General features: G+C 41.0%; 1 protein-coding gene across 16 annotated transcripts in view; it reads left to right on the forward strand.

Moving 5' to 3' along the window:
* The window catches only part of DOCK3 (dedicator of cytokinesis 3), a 212,402-nt gene extending 194,387 nt beyond the window's left edge, over nucleotides 1–18,015 (forward strand). For 5 of the 16 annotated variants that reach the window (XM_035338064.1, XM_035338066.1, XM_035338067.1 and 2 more), the window contains 9 exons: nucleotides 424–545; nucleotides 2,081–2,216; nucleotides 2,684–2,831; nucleotides 4,818–4,970; nucleotides 8,441–8,559; nucleotides 9,087–9,174; nucleotides 12,495–12,617; nucleotides 13,202–13,284; nucleotides 13,507–18,015. In XM_035338064.1, the coding sequence (XP_035193955.1) occupies nucleotides 424–545; nucleotides 2,081–2,216; nucleotides 2,684–2,831; nucleotides 4,818–4,970; nucleotides 8,441–8,559; nucleotides 9,087–9,174; nucleotides 12,495–12,617; nucleotides 13,202–13,284; nucleotides 13,507–14,013 (1,479 nt within the window). In that variant the 3' untranslated portion in view covers nucleotides 14,014–18,015. The remainder of the gene's footprint in view (nucleotides 1–423; nucleotides 546–2,080; nucleotides 2,217–2,683; nucleotides 2,832–4,817; nucleotides 4,971–8,440; nucleotides 8,560–9,086; nucleotides 9,175–12,494; nucleotides 12,618–13,201; nucleotides 13,285–13,506) is intronic. The other 11 variants (XM_035338065.1, XM_035338068.1, XM_035338070.1 and 8 more) reach the window with 11 other exon arrangements.
* Nucleotides 18,016–19,336: the final 1,321 nt, after the last annotated feature.

Genomic DNA, 19,336 nt, shown 5'->3' on the forward strand with positions numbered 1-19,336 from the left:
AGAAATAGCAGCACCACAATTATTTTAATACAGCCTTTCTCTTCCAGCAGATGAGATCCATACAGGTTATAGCCTGTGTCCAGCCTGTGTTCATTGCCTTTCTTTAGAATTTAGACAAGATCTGTATTTTTGAGTTCAGCTTTCTTTTCAGAAAAAAAATGGAGATGGTTGCAATTTGAACAACTCTGTACCTCTCTTTTTCTCCAAAATTCCTGAAATGGTGGCTTGAAAGTATTGTTAGAAATAGAGAATAAGGATATAAAACACTGAAGCTCCTTATGCTGTGGAAACACAGGTAACTGATGATTACAAAGAACATGGAAACAGATCCGATTTTTTCTGAGAAGAAAACATTGTAATTTTCTCATGACTAATTTGGCTAAAATATCTATAGTAATTAAAAACTCCGTGTCTCATGTGCAGGAGTTACCTGGTTTGGATAAGCTGAGTCCAGCCTGTTCTGGCACTAGTACACCACGCGGCAATGTTCTCGTTTCGCACGGACCAATGAGCCCGGAGAGCATAAAGCTGTTGCATCGACACAGGTACCCTGTTTTCTTCTGCTGAAATATCAAAGATCTCTGCATACTGTTGAATTAAGATTCAGGGGTCAAAGATGCAGTTAATAGTACCGGAGGAGGAGGAGGGTCAGTTTTGGTATAAGCATCCTTTATTTTCATTCAGGGCTAATTATTAGTTTGAGGATGGAATCAAAATGTTGAGGATTCCAGTTTGAGCATACCCTAAATGCCTCCAGATGTTACTTCATCTCTTTTCTTACACATCTGCCACTTGGATTCTTCTCAGCTCTCCAGATTCAATCTGACTTTGGAGGTTCCAACTTCTCATACTTCTGTTATGCAAATGGCAAATAAATAATCTACCATGAAAGGAAGATTGTATTGTTTGGTTTAGAAACTGAACTCAGTATGTGCCCATTTTTAAGACTCCAAAAATGTTTGTGTAATTGTTTTTAGTTTTAATCAAATCAGAACCCAAATATAAGAGGCTGCCAAGGGTGTTTTGATCAGAATACCAGAAAATAGCTCAGCATTCAGAGAAATATCTGAAAATGTGGATGTTTATTCAAACATTTATTCAAACAGAAGAACCACCTATAAAAACTGACTGAGGACAAAAATTGGGATTTTTCAGGTCAAAACAGAGTTCTTATATCCAGCCAAAACTGCTTCTTTGAAAATGTACGTATCCATGCCAGTCTGAGAAACAGTGAAAAGAATGTCACTCGGATTATGAAATGTCAATGGCTCTTCAATGTTTATTTCTCTTGGTGGGTCTACATTGGTTAGCCTGGCATAAAGAGCTGTGTAAACTTGGTCCTGAGTTACAGGATCCATGGTTCCCTTCTTAAAATTACAGTTGAGTAGCTCTTGTACTGCTTTAGGGTCTTGGCAACATTAGGTATCCGGGTGATAAAATTCTTTTCCTCAAAATTCATCACTTAGTAAAGCCTTTTTTTTAGTTATTAGGGTAAAGTGGGGAGATTCTATAGTGTACAAAGTATGTATTTGTGGATGTGATTCACGGTGACAAAAAATGAATCTGAGGAAGATTAGAGCACAGATTGCACACCAGTTGGACTGTATTAATTTACTGTCAGCTAGAAAGTTGACTTTAACTGCAATGCAGGAGCCCAACAATGCAGTAATAAAAACTGCATTTTGGCCTGTCTCTTGTGCTTGGCTTCCTTTGGAATGTTTTATTAAGCTGCTCCACTCATCTTACTTGGGTATTAAGAATGAAAGTGGTTTCAGAATGTTCTGTTAAAAGAACAGCTGATATGTATAGTGACATGTTAACCTGGCCTTGGGTTCTGAAATTCAACACCCTACGTACGCACTGTTATCTTCAGTATAATCTTATTTCCATTTCTTTCATATTTACTCAACATTTATGGATTTAAGCTTTTACTTAGCCTGATACTTTCAAAAGTGTTTGACATGTAGAGATGACCTAAAGCAGGTACTTAACCAACCTGGAAAAACAAATGAGACTTCAGAAATTAAAATGCAAATTAAAAAATAATAATGCCCCTGTTCTTGCTCTGTTTTCATTCCAGCCCACTGAACATGCTTGGTTCAGTCCGACACTCGTCATCCTCTCTGTCATCACACACCTCCAGCGAAACTGGAAACCTGGTTATCCTGACAGACAGTTCCGTGGGGGAGACTGCTGAGGATATGTACCACATGCAGGTACAGCTCCAGTGCACCCAGAAGCAATTGTTAGAGATGGCACTGAGCATGCTTGGAGCATTGCACTTATGAGTGCAATGTAACTACCCACACGCTTGATTCTGTCCAGTGAGATTTTTGTGAAGAACCAAACAGGGAGAATCTGAGGTTGTTCAAGAAAGACAACAGAGTAATTCATCCGGGTTTACTTTGGGAAGAAATCTGTATTCATACAGTGAAAGTTGCTGTCCAAGATCGTAGTATTGCTTTCAAAAAGTGAGATTTTAGTCAGCATGTTATTTATCTGACCTGTTCAACACACAGGCATTATTGTTCTTGTTTGTGAGAGGCTGAGTCCCCAAGTCTTGAGTGCAGATTAATAGTGGCCTGCACTGATGCTATTTCCTAGACAGGTCACACTGGGGAACCTGAGACAGGTAAAAATCTAATGCACTGATCCACTCAGCTCTTTTCTCTGCCTCCTGCAGCTTGTTTACCCTAACTCCAGGTACCAAGGCTCAGTCACCAACGTGTCTGTTTTATCCTCATCCCAGGCCAGCCCTTCCACCTCAAGCCTGAGCTCTACCCACTCAGCACCATCCCAGATGATTAACTCTGCCCCTTCCAGTGCACGAGGTAAGAATGGATGGACCCAAATGAAGGGTTAACTGGAACTGCAGGTATATCCCCCAACTCTTTCAGCTTCCTTAACATACTGGTTGAAATACAACCTGTACTGAAATAGACCACTGTTTCTTTTTTGGAGCTTGCCTCGTCAGAAATGATTTATTTAAAAATTTTGTTTGTTTTCCAAAAATGTATTTAATTTTTTTTTTCAGCAGTATTTGGAGTGTATTTCTGATACATGCTGCTTTCAGGCAGCTGAATTTCATAATAGTTTCCCTTGTTCTGCTATGAAGTTGTGACAGGCAATCTAGAGGAAAACAAGAATATTCTTTGGTACAGTACTTCAAAGAGAGAGATCATGAAGACAAATGCAACGTTTTCATTTTAGGCACTTAATGAAATTATGGCATAAAAAAGAACTGCAGTTAAGCAGAAATTTGTGTATAAAGAAGCATATGTATACAGTGAACACTGAAAGATATAAATGGAGACAAAGAAGGATTTTCCTGCTGGGAAATGTTTGAAGAAAGGAAAATTATAAAATGAGACTCTAGGTATGCTTATGTTGCCTTTGCTGTTGTGGTAGCTGGTCTTGATATGGCTAATCATTTTCTTCCCAAGCCTCACAACTGAAGCAAAAGTATTCTGTGTGATCTCCGGACTTTGATAACTTCTATTCAAGTTTTTTTTTTTTTTAATCTCATTTTGGATTCTCAGTTGCAGGTTCAAAAATTTCTACACCTCTTTTCACAGGCATATGAAGAAGGTATCCAGGATACAGTCAGAGATGGAGGCTATTACTTAAATCTTACCCCTTTTTCCCATACAGGGGAACTGTATGCTTCTTTATGGACAGAGTACAGAGCAGGGGAGGTTTCTATTGCTCGTTAACAAGGAAAATCCTCCCTTTTCTCTCAGGCCGGCTTTGGGGCTTTTTTGTTCAATCTTGCAGTAAAATCTTAATGGACTGGTTGTTGTTATGACATAGATGTTATCAAAGTGATTTATTTGAAGGATCAGATGGAATAGGAAGGTGACAAGTGGATGTCTTCAAACAAAGGCATAGAGCTTCACTAATTACCATGAGCTGGAAGGAAAGTAATGACATCTCAAATAGTAAAGTAACAAGATGAAAGTGGCATAACAGAAAGCGAAGATGGAACTTAGTACAGGGCCATCGTGCCAGGAAGACACCCTTAAAGGGGTGTGCCTCAGCTGGCATCAGAGGCCTGAATCTTAGGGGGGATCTGAGGGGGTTTGGTGTTCATGGCGTTTCAGGATATTTGTCACTTTAAAAAGCCAGTGCTCGCAGTGGCAGGCTGTGCCAGTTTTTCTGAGCTTGATGACTTCACAGCAGCACCAGCTTCCCTCTTAACTGTATTCTTTGCTGTTGCTTAGAAACTAAAGCAATGAATGCTACGAAGGGCATGGTGCTGATGGATGAGTCAACAGCACCTCCCAGAGATGAGTGCTGTAAATGACTGCTAATGAGGAAACGAGAAATAATGATACTGAAAAATACTTCAATGTATATTGATTTTACTCTTTTCCCTTACTAATGTGTTGATAGCCTGTGATAATACATTTCTTTGCTTTGTTCACTTTCAAGATAGGTGAGCATAGCATCCAGACACTGCCCACTGACTATGGGATTTTATTTCTAGTCAAGTCCCAGATCCTCTGTTTCACAGTGTGCAAGTCACTACCCAGGTTATTACAACAGTGCTGTTTGGAATGGAGTCGTTTGCAATGACAAAAACCCTGTGCTAAGCTCCTCTGTGATAATACAACTTTGATTTGCTCCTTGGTGATTTTTCCTTTTGTTTTCTTTTTGAATTGGGTGAATTTGCTGCTTGTGAAAATGAGAGGCCAGTGTCGCTGGCCAGAGCAAGGTACTTCACAAACATTGTGTGTGCAGCTCTGCCAATGCACCTCTATTCCTTTTTTTCTTTTTTCTTTTTTTTTTGGTATTTATTTATATTCTTTTTAATTTAGTGCTGGTGAAAGGTGCTGGATTGACACCACTGGAGGCTGAAGCCCTCTATTTATCCACAGAACAGATACAGCATGGGCGGCAGCCGTGCAAGCTTCCCCACGCTGCCCCCACCAATGTGCCTCATCTCTGTCCTGGAGGGACCACCTCTAGAGGTGAGAGGATAGTTCAGTCTCCATGACCCATCCAGTCCGTGACCTTTCTGCTGAGACTGCCAACAAAGCTGCGATAGTCGCGATGCTACAGCTATCCACTTTCCAGACAGGAAGTACACAAAGGCCAACAATTCATTTCATACAGGCCACCTAAATTTACCAGCTTAGCATCGTTGTCACCTGTGACTTTAAACTGAGCACAGTTTTCTAAGATTTCTAGTTTTTTCTCAGATGTTTAAATGTTTCTCATTGGTTCAGATGTTGATGTAGAGGTTAAAAAAAAAAAAAACAACAGTCCTGTTAACAGGATTCTTCGACACCTGTTCTCTGACTGCAGAGTCCTTTCTGGACCTCAGCTATTAGTGCTGCTCTGAGGAGACAGGGATCTTGTTGCCATCGATTAGTTCCATTAGCAACCAAAATAAACCATCGCCATTTGCATTAACCATCCAGCAGGAATTAAAATCTTATTTTTAATTTTCCACTTCCAAACGTGGCCCTTTTGTTGTTTTAAACGTCAATGAAAGCAAATTATTTGGTTTGTCTAAGGAAAATAATAAACAAAATGTTGGATTATGGCTTTAAGATATTCATGAAGATAGTATTGATGCTGATGTGATCATACCACTGAACAGCAGATTAAAGCAGCAAGCCGTATACTGCAGTTACAATCTATACAACTTAGAGCAAAAGTCTTAAATAGGAGTGTAATCAGAACACAGTAAGATCTCTCTAATTCTGTGCTAACAGTAGAGAAGGATATTAACCAGTCTGTTTTTCAAATTGAGTATCCATCTTTCAGTTTTCACTTGGCTTGACCCTTGTGTAGCTTCTTTCCTATTAAGAAAGCAACGTGTTTGTTCTGGCTTCATTTGAGGTGACTCATGTGAGGCGCTGCTCTAACCCTACTCGAGTTAAAAGATTATGTAAACCAGTGTTCCTTAAACAGATTCCGTAATGCAAAAAAAAAACCTGGAAAGAGCTATGAGTGGGTTAGGGATTTTTTCCCATAATTTCATTGACAATGTATCTGGGACTCTTCCACTCTCAAAGAAACTCCCAGTTGGCACTTCATGGCTGACCTCTTAAGGCATCCCTACTGCCTGCTCAACACAGCCCCCTTCTTCAGGGGCAGAAAATGAGTCCCAGAGCCTGCCTTAGCACTGTGCAAGAACCCGTATACATGCATAAAAACTTCCTTCTGAAACCCAGAAAGTTACAGTTTGGTGCAGGAGCAAACTGTTTTCATAACAGTAAAGAAAATTATGGATTGAGAAGAAAACGATGCATTGAGTTTGGAGTTTAACTGTGTTAATTTTCAGATTCATTCATTAAAACTAATACTTGTTACAAGTGGATTAATATTTTCAAAATTAAAAAAAAAAAACAACTCTGCCTTCAGCGTAGGATTTCCTTTCTCACTAACAGTATATACAGTGCTGCACACATCCAGTGTACCCAGCTACATGCTGAGAACAACAAACCCTGGTACAAGCTGCAGCATTTTATATGGCTGCTGTGGCTCTTCTGAAAACTTTTTAAAGGTTTTAATTTGTTTTTTACATGTTGCCAGTCCCTGACGAGAGCCTTGGTGATTGTGTTCTCTTTGTCCAAATTATTAATAAATGCCTCAGTTATAGGTACTCCTGTTACAGCACCCAATTTGGATGTATCCATGCTTAATTTTGTTAGCAGACTGGATATTTGGCATAATCTGCAACAATCTTTGTAGCTATAGTTACTTACCAATTTAAGGCACCAAACAGCAGAGCTGTTGTGTCAGCTAGGCTCTGCCACCAGATTTAGCACATGTGGGATTTTTCAGGTCATGCAATACACAGTCTGGTGGAAGCTAGTGGTTTGCATCTTGGACCAAAAAAAAAAAAAAAAGGAAAGAAAAAAAAATGAGGATGATTAGATCAATAAACTGGAAAAGCTTATCATATGGGTTGTGCTGTGATGCAGTTCTGGGCACACCTAGAAGTTTGGCATATTTACATCTGTTATGTAGAAACAGGATTATTTGTGACGTGTGAGTAAAAGAGACTCAGCACAAAGCATAACACTGTGTTTTCCAAGCTGACGATGTACGTAAGAGCACATAATGTTGTGTAATTATGTTTCTGTTTTATGTCTGGGGACAAAATGAGTTCGGAACTAGAATGCAGATACTCTGCAGCTGTTCATGTCAGGGTGGGGATGTAGATTAATCTGGGATCTTCCACCCCTGGTGGAATCGTTGCAATTGTGGGAGGTTATCCTGCATTCTGCTGGACACATTGTTCCTTCTACTGTGTGCTGAATCAGTCCCAAAAATTGCATGTTTGCTTTTGCTGGGTAAGAGCTGCATTAACCAGCACCAATGCCTTTGCTCATATGTTGGAGTGCTGTTCAGGTAATGTGTGTGGTTGTGGAAAGTTTGCAAAAGGGGGCATGTATTCCCCAGAAGCCGGCATGGCTCTGTAATGCGCTGTGTGCTGCCATCTGTTAAGTGCGTGTCCGTGACGCAATGAAATAATCAGTGCAAATTAAAGCTCACTCTAGCAGCTTCAGATCATCAGTTCCTGCCTAGTATTGTGCATCCCAAGGGATGTGTCTATCAGTAGTATTGGACTTCAGGAAGTCACTAATTGAAATCATTCTTCTAGCAAGTCCATTGTCAGCTGTTGCATATCGGAAGATATATTGTTGTGTGGCACTCATCTTGAAGGACATGAATCACATGCTCCAGGAAGATACCTACATGAAATATCCTTATATCTTAGATGATAAATATTCAGATAACTGATAAGTCTACCAAGTCAGACATATTCCTCTGATATAACTCTAAGCATTGGTAAACATCCCATCCTGTTACCGTATAATGGCTCAGTATACCAACACTAATAACACCTTAACCAGAGGAATTGGAAGCAAGATGCCACCCACGTTTATAGAAAGTTCTGCTTATTATTATTCTTTGTTTTGTTTTAATAAAGAGGAAGCTAACGATGGTATCACCAACTACATGGCAACAACTCAGTCTCTGTCTGCCAGAACTGAGGAATAAAGTAGCTCAAGCTTTTAGCCCTTTCTGCCACATTCAGTCCTAAAATATAAAATTCTATGGCATATGTGTACCTCTACAAAACTTTATGGGGTAAAGGAGCATTAGACACTGCAAAGCACAGCCACAGCTGATTGCCACTTTTTTTTTCGTAAGAGAAAACTCTTTGCAGCACACAACTAGGGACAAGTACATCTTGCACACCTTACACGGTATGTCCTTAATTGTATGTAACATGCCAGTTCTTATTTCATCTTGTGCCATGCACCCCACCAACAGCTGCTTAGTGGGCTCAGCACCGTGTTTTCTTGAGTCCTGTAAGATCATCATGTGAACAAATTGCAAAGGAGAAGTAGATCACTGGGCATGCGGAGACATGGCTGTTGTTTGTCACGTGTACGTGATTATTCTCACTTGTTTACAGGCTCTCCCTCTCTACCAGATAAGTACCGCCACACTCGGGAGCTGATGATGTTGCTGCCAACCCACCGGGACCGACCTAGCAGTGCCATGTATCCCACGGCTATCATGGAAAATGGACAGGTAGCAGATCTAATTTCTTTTATGTTAGTTCAACCGCCTGAAACTGTGACTTTCGTTGTTACTGTTTTGTCCACTTTAAAGCTTCCCTTCTCACCTTTAGAAAGCACAGCTTAGGATCCTTTTCAAAGTGGTCCAAGAAGTAACAGGGAACTTTTTGTATTAGTCACCCGCGAGAGCCACCCACTTTGGTAGTCAAGTGATACAAACTGAAGTGACTGTTAAAGCTGTATTTACTTCCCAGCTTTGTCCTTTGTGCCCTGGTCCATGGCAAGCAGTCATACCATTAATTTACTCATGTTTCCATCCTGCAGTCTAGCCTCAAAGTACATTATAAATAGTTTTATGGTGACTTCCAGATGTAATTAATACACAAGAGGCTGAAATAATATACTGATACAGGGTCCCCAGGCTAGGCCTGTTTCTACTGTTTTCTCTGGAAAAAAAGCGTGAACAGAAATGCACAGGTGCATCATCTTACGCTGGTTTTGTTTTTTTATACTTTTTTTCTGTGCTTTCTTCTCCCTTAGCCTCCAAATTTCCAGCGCGCCTTGATCCAGCAAATGATTGGGCCTTGCAAACCTTGCAGTGATCCCAACCTGTCTGTGGCTGAGAAAGGTACTCTTTTTCCTAGGTAACATGCATGCTTTCTAAAATATTATTACTCTGGTCATGCTACAGCAAGTACTGACTGAATGGGCTTCTACATTTCTTGGCAGAGTGCATTCTCTCACAATTTATTTAATTAACAGTTTAATTAACTGGGCCTTCTGCCAACCTACAGTCACTTTAGACCATTCACAGGAGTTACACAAAGCTCTCTATTTCAGAAAGCTTTCTGAGTTTAGCATTTTGTTATTGAAACAAATCCTTCAGCCTTTATCAAGCAATACCCCCAAGCAAGCAAATGAGAAGATATCTGAAAGAAGATCCAGGAGCATTTTCAAAAAATTATGAGGTATACTGTTGCTTATCTTCGGATAGTATAAATCTTTTTATTTTTTTAACGTGTGCTTATTCTTCAAAATAGTAACATTTCTTGCAATCTCTCTCTGAGGTAGTTTTATACTTAAGTTTATCATTAGGGATGTAAGCTTAACTCACTGCTTTAAAAAAGTACGAGCAAGTCACTGGTTTTTAGTAAGAAATTTTTAAGGAAGGGTTTAAAGAGAAACAGCGAAGTGACTATAAGGTAAGATGCAGCATGGGAAAAAATGGAGGCTTATGTGCAAATTTCCCAGATGATCCTGGTGGCTGTCATGACAGATCTGCAAATAGGTGGGAAATGAGACTGTCAGTAGCTAGCAAAGGATGATAAATAGCCAAGCAGGGAGGAGGAAAAAAATGAAAGAAGAAAAGGAGCTTGTTTGATGTAACGGAAAGGGAGAAGTTTGTGAACAAAGGGTGCCATGGACAAAGCGATGGGCTCAAAAAATGATCTGGGGGCAGCATTCTGAAAAAACTGAAAAGTGGACAAAATTCATGAGCTGAAATCGGAAACAAGGGTGCTTTTAATGGTCATAGGCTAGGAAAACAGTATCTTAGAGTCAGAACGTCTTTAAGGCCAGGAAAGACCACTGCAGTCCTCTAGGTTGACGTGCATAACGTACTCCATTAGACATCTGTCAGTATTCTTGTTTTGTCAGCTATGCCTGAACTAAACTGTATATTTGGGGAAAAAAAAATGCAGATTTTTTTAATAGAATTTCTAATGAGTCAGAATCCACTACGTTAACAATGTGGCAGCCTTACAGAACAGCTGAGGTGGAAACCAAAACCCAACGTACAGTTCTAAATAAATGACTACAACAATAATAAATGGTGACGACAGTTAAGACTAGGGAATGAGGAATTAAGAGCTCTGGCTTAGCCATGTTGCATTTGAAATGAACATGACAGACATGGTAAGTTTCTCTTATTGGGCAAGAGAAGGAACTGGAAAAGGCATATATATGATGTATTGCCTGTTAAGAAATAATTCTTGAATTTGTACTTGTAGCCATTCTTTATACAACAGTGTAGAATGTAGCTCAAAGAGAAGGGGAGCCAAGACCAAATTCCCTCCAGAGGAGCCATGAAAGACAGATGACACTCAGTAACTGCTTTTAGGGGATGGTGTTATGGGAACCCCAGCTCTTCAGCCAGGTTGGTAGCACAAGCACAGTGACAAGCAGTTTTGCAGTCCCTGAGCCTTCATCATTCTTTGTTAGTGAGGATGCCTAGTTTTTTGCTAACAGTCATGCCCCATGAGCTTTTCCATCCCCTTCCTTGCCATGACAGTACTGCTCAGTAATTCTCACTGACAACAGGGTGACATCAGTCACCCAGAGCAGAATGGTTCATGTTCAGCTTCCCTGCTAATTGAACTTGGCTACTGAGCCACTGAAGACTGTTGAGAAGAGAGAGCTGGGCTACGACAGAGCACTGGAGCTCCCTGGGTAGGTTTCTTCCTGAAGCATTTTGGATTAAGCCTTGGTTTCAACAGGCAGCAGCCATGCTCCAAAATTGTCTGACCTGAGGGTGATTTCAAGCACTTACACTCAAAATGCAGTGAATGCAGGAATGAAAAAGTATAAATGGCTTACACGTTGGGGTACCATGTTCTGTTCTCAGTCTTCTGCTGCATCTCAGTGAGAAACAAAAAGCAGTAATTCTACAGGCCAAGAAAGCCAGGTATTTGGTCCTTTTCACTTGATGCTGGTATCATTATGTTTCTTGTCCCTCTCCATTTTAGCCTTTTGACAGCAACTGCAAATTAGAGTATTCTGGCATGCGTACAGCATGAACAGTGGTGCTCAAGAAGCTCATCTGAAGCCAGCTCACCTGTGTTGAGATATATCCCTTGGTTTGAACCGGTTCTCTGTCAAGATTCTTGGTATCTCGCTTGTACGCCTTTCTCAGTTTGAGAGTCTCTCTTCAAAAACAACATTTTCTCTTACATTTTCCTGTTTTTGTTCTGTCTTATGAGGCTGTTACTTTCTGATCTTTTTTACTTTAGGGAATTTTAGGTCTTGGGCAGCCTGTGTTCATGAGCGAAGGAAACAAAAGTACTGAAGAAACCCTTTAAAGTTATTTTAGAAAAGAAACACACCAAAAAAATGGTTGCAGGCATTTTAATTACAGAGAAATTTTCTTCATATGTCAAACTCCACATTTGTTTCTCCAGGCTTCCATTTTTCATGTTTCAAAACTTAACAATGGCAAAAGCTATCTTTAATCTCAGCTTTCTTTGGTAGGCTCAATTAATTACTTTTTTTCCCCTTTTTTCTTTGGCAAACCTGAAGAAACTCAATTGTTTATAAATAAACGTAAAATTATTGCATTTCCATCTCCTCAGAATAAATAAAGTCTTTCAGTGTGTTTGGAAGAGAGGAAGATGTGTTTTAATAATCTTCATCGACAAAATTCTTGAGATCCTGAAAAATTCTCATTGTTAGAAGCACCTATTATTTTGATGACAAGAAGTCACACATACCATACTGGACGTCTGTCGTGAGGAAAGCCTTCTTGCTGTTGTCCGTAGGTTTGTGCCCAGTGTGCCCTGCCAAGAAGCACACAGAGTGGGAATCCCTGAAGTAGCTTGGGACTACACTTGCCTCTACCTTTTCTGATTAACAAAGGATGCAATACTTTTCACTCAGGAGTTCTACTGCTCTTCACATTTGCCAGAAATGGGCTGGGGGGGCATCAGTGAAGGGGAGATGGGCAGACTAACAAACACTGTGATCACCTAACTCTCACTTCTTTAACAAAGCACCCTGTAAACTTAACACGCTGTAGATTAGATGATGCCTTTGTTTGCCTTCAATCCTACCATACACCAAGTTTCTGGAATCTGTCCCCTTTTTACTACTGAAGAGCACACCAGAAAGCCAATCCTTCTGGCCCCAAGACCCCCCTGTTACATTACCCAAGTTAAATCTGTTTCAATCCTTCAGCTGTGCCAGCAGCGCCCAGTAGCTGGAGCCTAGACAGCGGAACAAGAGAGGCCCTGCCATTCCTGTCTGCCCACGTTGGGAGCATCTTGGCCCCACCAGTACCTCCCCGAAGCCTGCCCCATGGTAAGGAAAAGCCCAGAAGGTCTGCTGCATAATTGATGCAGTCACACCAGATAAATCTAGGCCACCTGAAAGCTGACCACAGCCTTTTGTTTTTCCTTACGGAAACAACTAGAAACAAGCCAAAGTCTTTCCTGGTCTGCTAGGTTAGTGCTGGACAACACTTCAAATTTTTACAATCCTTACAATATGTGGACTTGTATGGACTAGAATTAGGTGTGTGCGCGCTGGAGAAGCACTGGCTGAAGAAGCCTGGCTTCTTGCCAATGGCTATCTTCAGCAATAACTTACAGTTACAAAGCTATTAAATAAACCTTCAAACATTCATTGTTTACGAGCCTGTTGCCTTGCCATGAGATCCTTGATAAGGAGGTTAGGTGGAAATCTATCACTGCACTAAACATCTCATTAGCATTTTGTGATGTGACAGATGCACTCCACGGTATCTATCAGAAAGGAGGCCTAGGCTGGAGTGGAGTTATCAGCATTTGGAGCTGTTACCTGGCACCAGGGCATCTAAAACCCCATCTCTTTCACGGCAGTTGAGGCTGCACAAGTCTGTATTTCTGATTCTTCTCTCATTCCAGGACACTACGCGCTGCACTTTGATGCCTTCCATCACCAGCTCAGTGATGCTCCTCCGGCACTGCCTGCACGAACACTGCGCAAGGTAAAAAAAAAAAAAAAAAAAAAAAAAGGTTGCAGGAGAGAAGAGAGTAATGCAGAAGTGCATTACAAAGGAAGTGCACGCACAAACAATAATAATTGACATTTTGAATACAAACAGAACCGCATTGTTGTTCACATCGCTGTCAAAAGCTGAAATGTGCAACAAGCTGCAGCGTTGCCTCCCTCATCAATTTTAACGTGATTTTTGTTTTTCTCTAAACAGTCCCCTCTTCATCCTATCCCTGCATCACCCACCAGTCCTCAGTCTGGTCTAGATGGAAGCAACTCCACTTTATCCGGCAGTGCCAGCAGTGGTGTCTCTTCCTTGAGTGAGAGTAATTTTGGACATTCTTCTGAGCCACCTCCTCGCACAGACACCATGGATTCTGTCCCCAGCCAGGCCTGGAACACTGACGAAGACCTAGAGACACCCTACCTCCCTGTCAGGTACAGTCTCTCTGAGCCTGATGTCCTTGAGTCGCTCAAATCCCAGCCATGCCGAAGCCACTCCGCTCCATCAGGAGTCATTCCTCAGGACACCATGGACCCTCCCGCTCTACCCCCCAAACCGTACCACTCCCGGCTGCCAAACATGGAGAACGAGGAGGGAATGATAATTGAAGATGATGACAAACACCGCCCGTTGCATCGTAAAGTGTCCCAGCCAGTGAGCGGCGGGAAGGAAGAGCAGGCCAGGGTAGCATGGGAGCATGGCATCAGTGAGCAGTAGGGACAACTCCTGGTGAGCAGCTTGCATCATCAGTCCAGGTCTGAGCAGAAAGCAGAGAGATGAGGACTCAGAACAGCAAGCCGCCTTTCTACTGCCGCAGGTTTATGGCTGGAGCCCACACAAGCAACTGGGCCAGCATGGGAGGTTGCTGCTTTCCTTTTAAATTTCTTTTTACACCTTTCCGTTATGTTTTTTAACTTTTGGTGCAGTGGATGGTTATTCCTTCTGCAGTTTCGTAACCGCACCACATGGCACACAAGCCATAGAGACCTGCAGAAGCTGAAGAATACAATTTTAAGCGGCAGGGGAAGAAGGGGGAAATTTGGCAAGTTGATTTTGAAACTGCTTTCCTCCTAGTTCTGAGACCCACGTGAGTAGAAGCAGTTGCACTAGGGACATATTTTGTTGCTGTACAGAAGTGAAAGCTCATTGCTGAAATCAGGGATTTTATGAACTGTCGGTCTGGAAGGTGCATGAGCTGCAGGCAGTGGAAAAGATGGCAATTCTAAGAAGAAATTGGCTCTTTTGAGAGCAGGATTGTACATATCTGTGCAGTGATCTCCCTGCATTGGTTCATGGGTGCTGAGGCAATCTAACCAGTGCTGATGCGCTGATTTCCAAGATATCATTTCCAACAAACTCTGCCTCCTTTGTTTTTTATGTACTGTTTGATTTCTTAAATTTTGCTTTCACTGGCTAAACCAACCTGCTTTCTCATTGGAACCATACGCTATTCATCAGTGCTACAGGATGAGGGGAGGTTAGTAGCCATTGGAGCTGCGACTGATTGTAGGCCTTTCCCATGCCCGACTTCGGGCAGGCTGTTGACACCAGCATTTCTATTCTGGTTTAAAAAAAAAAAAAAAAAGTTTCTCATGCCACAGCTGGTTGGCAACTCACCAGTAAAGAAAAGGTGGCTTAAATGCATCACGTCCAACAATCCTTGCCTCAGGGCTGAACATCACCGTTCTCATCGCCTTCCATCACCCAGGAGCTGAGATTCATGAGATTCATCACCCAACACCATGCTGTCCTCAGCCCCTCTAAATCTCACCACAGCTGGTGTGCAGCAGCTCCATCTCTCACAGCAGACAGAAAACACTTAAGACGCAAGAAAAGCCCAGTGTTTAGTGTGCACCCTAGAGTCAGGAATCTTAAAGGCAACCTGTAAAGAAGAAACATTTGTTTCCTCTTTTGCTTCTTTAGAATGTATAAGAAGCTTAAGAGCTTCTCTCTTCTGGAAGGTTTCTTTTCTCCCCATGCAGTAAAACATCTTTCCCCCTATGCCCTGCCTCCTCCCACCCCCCTCTTTTTATTTATTTATTTATTGTCAGGCTCCAGAAAGAAATAAAGAATTTGGTGCAAGTGTAGTTTTTTGTGATTTTGGTGGGAAAAAAAGAAAAATCAGGAAACGGAACTATGCAGAGGTGGAGACAGTACAAGTCTATGTATACAAAACAAGCCTTTTAATCAGTATTTTCTTAGTTCAGTACAAGACAAGCCAGGAAAAAGTTCTGTGGTAACAGAGCCAAGATCTGTTCTTCAAAAAGAACTATAAGAAATCTTTTATTCCTATTTTCGTATTTTTCAAGAAACTTTCAATCTAAAGAAAGCATCAAATATTGAATGTTTTTAGATAAGCAATGCTCCTTTCTGCTACTATGCACGTTTTAGCCTTCCTTATAACCATGTCCACCTGCAGATTGCAAAGCACACTTCAGACGATGGTAAGTTTCCACTGAAAAATCTGAAGCACATTCAAATGAAGACTTACCTCCACCACATAAATTAGTGTCAGAAACAGGAATAGCATCAACTGTTATATCCAATTATTGCCCTAGCCACTCAGTTTCTCATGCTACAAACAGTGTAAAGAAGCAAAAAAGGATCTAAGTCTTTTACAGGTCACCTTTAGCACTACCTCTAAATACAGCGACTGGGCAGAGTACGTTGCTTCTGAACTCCTAAAGATGGTCAGTATGAAATCTGCGCTCTGTCAGCTGTCATACGAAGGGGATTTTAAGAGGATGTATTCGTTTTCTTTCTCAAGCTCTAGCCCATGCAAAAGTAATAAATTATGGATTTGTTTCTTAAATGGCCTGTTTGGCCTGGAACAAAGTCTCTCGTGCTTCCTCTATTTTGTTATTAACACAGGCTGCTTGTAATCCTTACGACCTTCACAGTTAAGAAGAGAATGATATTAAAACCTGACCTACAGCAGACATTTCATCTCTAGCAGGAACAAGTTTTCCAATGGTAGGACCATCCTAACTGGTAATGAACCAAGCTGGGTCTGTGGTATAGAACACAGGTGTGAAAATTCAACTCAATTATGTTTTCAGTGAAGGTAAGTCAAGGTAATTCCTTAGAAATTAGTGTAATATTTCCAGTGTGTTATCCTTCAATTTGACTGAGATTCTTCAAGAGAAATTCTTAAGAGAACCAAACATTCAATTCCACCTCCCCTACCCCTGTTTCTTGTTTTGTTTTCTGGCGGGAGGGTTGAAAGTAGTAAAGGTACTGATTTACTGAACTTCCTCACTGGGGAAAAAGAAACAGCAGGTCTTGAAAATAAAAATTTGCAAAAGCAAGAATGCAATGAACATGGGACTAAGTCCCAGTCAGCTGGAAAACCTGCCACCTGGAGCTCTAATCAGTCTTACAGTGTGCCACCTTGCTCTGATTAGAGAGACTACAACAGCAGTTGAGTCCCTTTTGGGTATCTGACATAATTACATATTTGTAAGGGTCTGAAGATCAATCAGATGTTGTATACAAATACCTAAATTATGACAGATCCACACAAAAAAAAGGACGGAATTACTGAATTTACTAAATACGAGCCTCTCTGAAGTTAAGTTTCTGTTACTGTTCTGATGTCTACCACATATTCTGTCTCCCTTTTCAGTGCTAACTTAAAGGGTGCAGAAGATAAACGGCTATTGAGATCTTGTGAATGCTGGAACTAATAATGCATGGAAGTAATACTTCTCTGGAGGGTGGGGTGGCTGATAGCATAGTACAGCTCCAACAGCAAACTCAGGCCTGGAGCAGGTGGAAGCAACAGCAGTTGTTGCACTTGTCTAACAGGATTGGAAGATTCTTTGTATAAACCACAGTGACGGGATGTTTTGAACAGGACCCGTTCATGCTATACTTAACTCTGATTTAAATTTAATATGTACTTGGGTTTTCTTTGCATAACAAAATAGCATGTGCATTCCTCAAAAAATTGGCGGAATTCTGCAAATCTCTCCATCGTGAGTGTACCTGCTGGCCCCATCTGAAACAAAAAGGAGAAGAAACTACAGTAATAGAAGAAAAGCAATTAGAAAAAATTCTCTGAATCCCACCCTTTTTTTTTTTTTCAATGACTGGGTTGGTTTTCTTGCAGTGCCCAAAACTAAGATTCTTTTCCGTCCTTTCCTTCATTTCCTTTTTAGCTTACTTACCATTTCTTAGGTAAGGGATTCTTGCATATCCCTTCTGTGGGAGAATCAGCCAAAACTGGGGAGGCTGGAGAGAGCAAGAGCCTTTGGGAAACAAATTATGTGATATTTGAAATTTCCTCTAATCATGCTTCTTTGTAAATACTCCCATTTGAATGCTGTGTATTTGTACAGGAAATTGAGCAAAAAATGTATAGATTGTGATGTCTGACTGGTATTCTGCCCTGTAAATGTGTTTTTAACCTCTGGCATTCTGTGCTTATTTAAAAAAAGGCAAAAACCTCTAACCACTTCTCTTTTGTGTATCCATGTTTAAAATAAAATCAAAACAGCTATCTTATCTATAACGGAAATCAAATTTAAAAGGAAAAAAATAATTTGTACAAGTGTCCTGAAGGTACTTCATTGTATATATTGTGATAGCATGTTTCCAGAACCAACAAATAAGTGGTGTGAATTTTAGATGTAAATATCTGCTGTTTGTTTTGGGTTTCTTTCCCTTACCCATTCACTCGACTGCTGTGATGTGGAATTAAAGATTAATACCTGATATTAAAATGGTACAGCTGTACTTCATTGCTGGCCTCCCGCCAGGGTTATCCTCAGGCTTCTCTAGCTGGGCACAAGACAGGCAGCTGTCAGAGAGGGGCAGCACCGCTACCCCCTGCGGCCGCCCAAGGCACCTCCTTGTCTGGCAGAAGCTTTAACAGAGTTTTGTGGGAGGACTTCCACGTGCCAGCTGAATCAGGTCCTTGATAGGTGCCTCACTGCTTGGGCTGATACGCGCTGAGTGGCAGCCTAGTTCACATTTTTATGCAATAGCAAGACATTTGGCAGCGATTTTGTTTCTCAATTTTAAATATTTAAATACCAATCATTTTAACAGAATGGATTTGAAAGAGTAAGATGTAGAAGCTAAAATTTATAGTCATTACTGCATGGGAGTTAATCTCGAAGATGCCCATCTTCTTCCATTAGAACTAATAAATCAGGTCAAGGCCCAGGACACAGAAAAATAACCCATTTCTCCCATCCTGTCTTGACAATGCAACAAAAAAATATATATAAAACCCATCCCAAAAGCCATTTAGCAGTAAAATGTAATAAAAGTGTAATTTAAGCTGGCCCTGGGGTGTACATAGACTGCCATCCCCCCCTTCTTCATTAACTACATACCCCATGAATCACATAAAAATACAAGGGCAGTTGTACTTGAAAGTACATGTAATATGGCAAAAGCATTCAGCTGACACCTGAGAAGTGTGTCACTGCCTTTGAGAATCTCTTCTTAGCCCAACTTACCAAGTCTGGTTTTGTTTGTTTATTAATTCAGCTAACAAATCTGCTACTGGAGCATAGGAAATGAATATTTGGTACAAAATGGTTGGTACAGGTGAAGCCCTCAGCTTTAAACAAGTTAAAAGAAGTCTCATCTCCATTAAAGCCGAAAGAACAATTGTTTCAATGCAAGCCAAATACTTTATTTAAACTAAGCCACAAGTCAGACTGAAATCTGAATACCCTAGCCAAATATCACTGCCCTAGCTAAGTCAGAGCTTCGGCAGTTTCCATTTATGACCTGTGTAGCACAATATGAACTTTCTTGTGAAATTGGTAAGTAAACCTCTAGAAAATACAATAACCTAGCCCATAAGGATTCAGCCACCTCTGTGCAAATATACCTCTATTCCTAGAGGCTTTAAAAAAAAAAAAAGTACCCATCACTGAACTTCAGGCAGCTGAATTTTATTGCTCAGCAGAAAGTTGTGATAAATCCCAGCTTCTTCACGGACACCGTGCCAACCATTAGCGGGTGCTCAGTCTGCCACGCGACCATCCCACCTGCACCGTTGTACCGTATCTGTGCGAATCTG

The sequence above is a fragment of the Oxyura jamaicensis genome, chromosome 12 (assembly GCF_011077185.1).
Source record: "Oxyura jamaicensis isolate SHBP4307 breed ruddy duck chromosome 12, BPBGC_Ojam_1.0, whole genome shotgun sequence".
NCBI lineage: Eukaryota > Metazoa > Chordata > Aves > Anseriformes > Anatidae > Oxyura > Oxyura jamaicensis.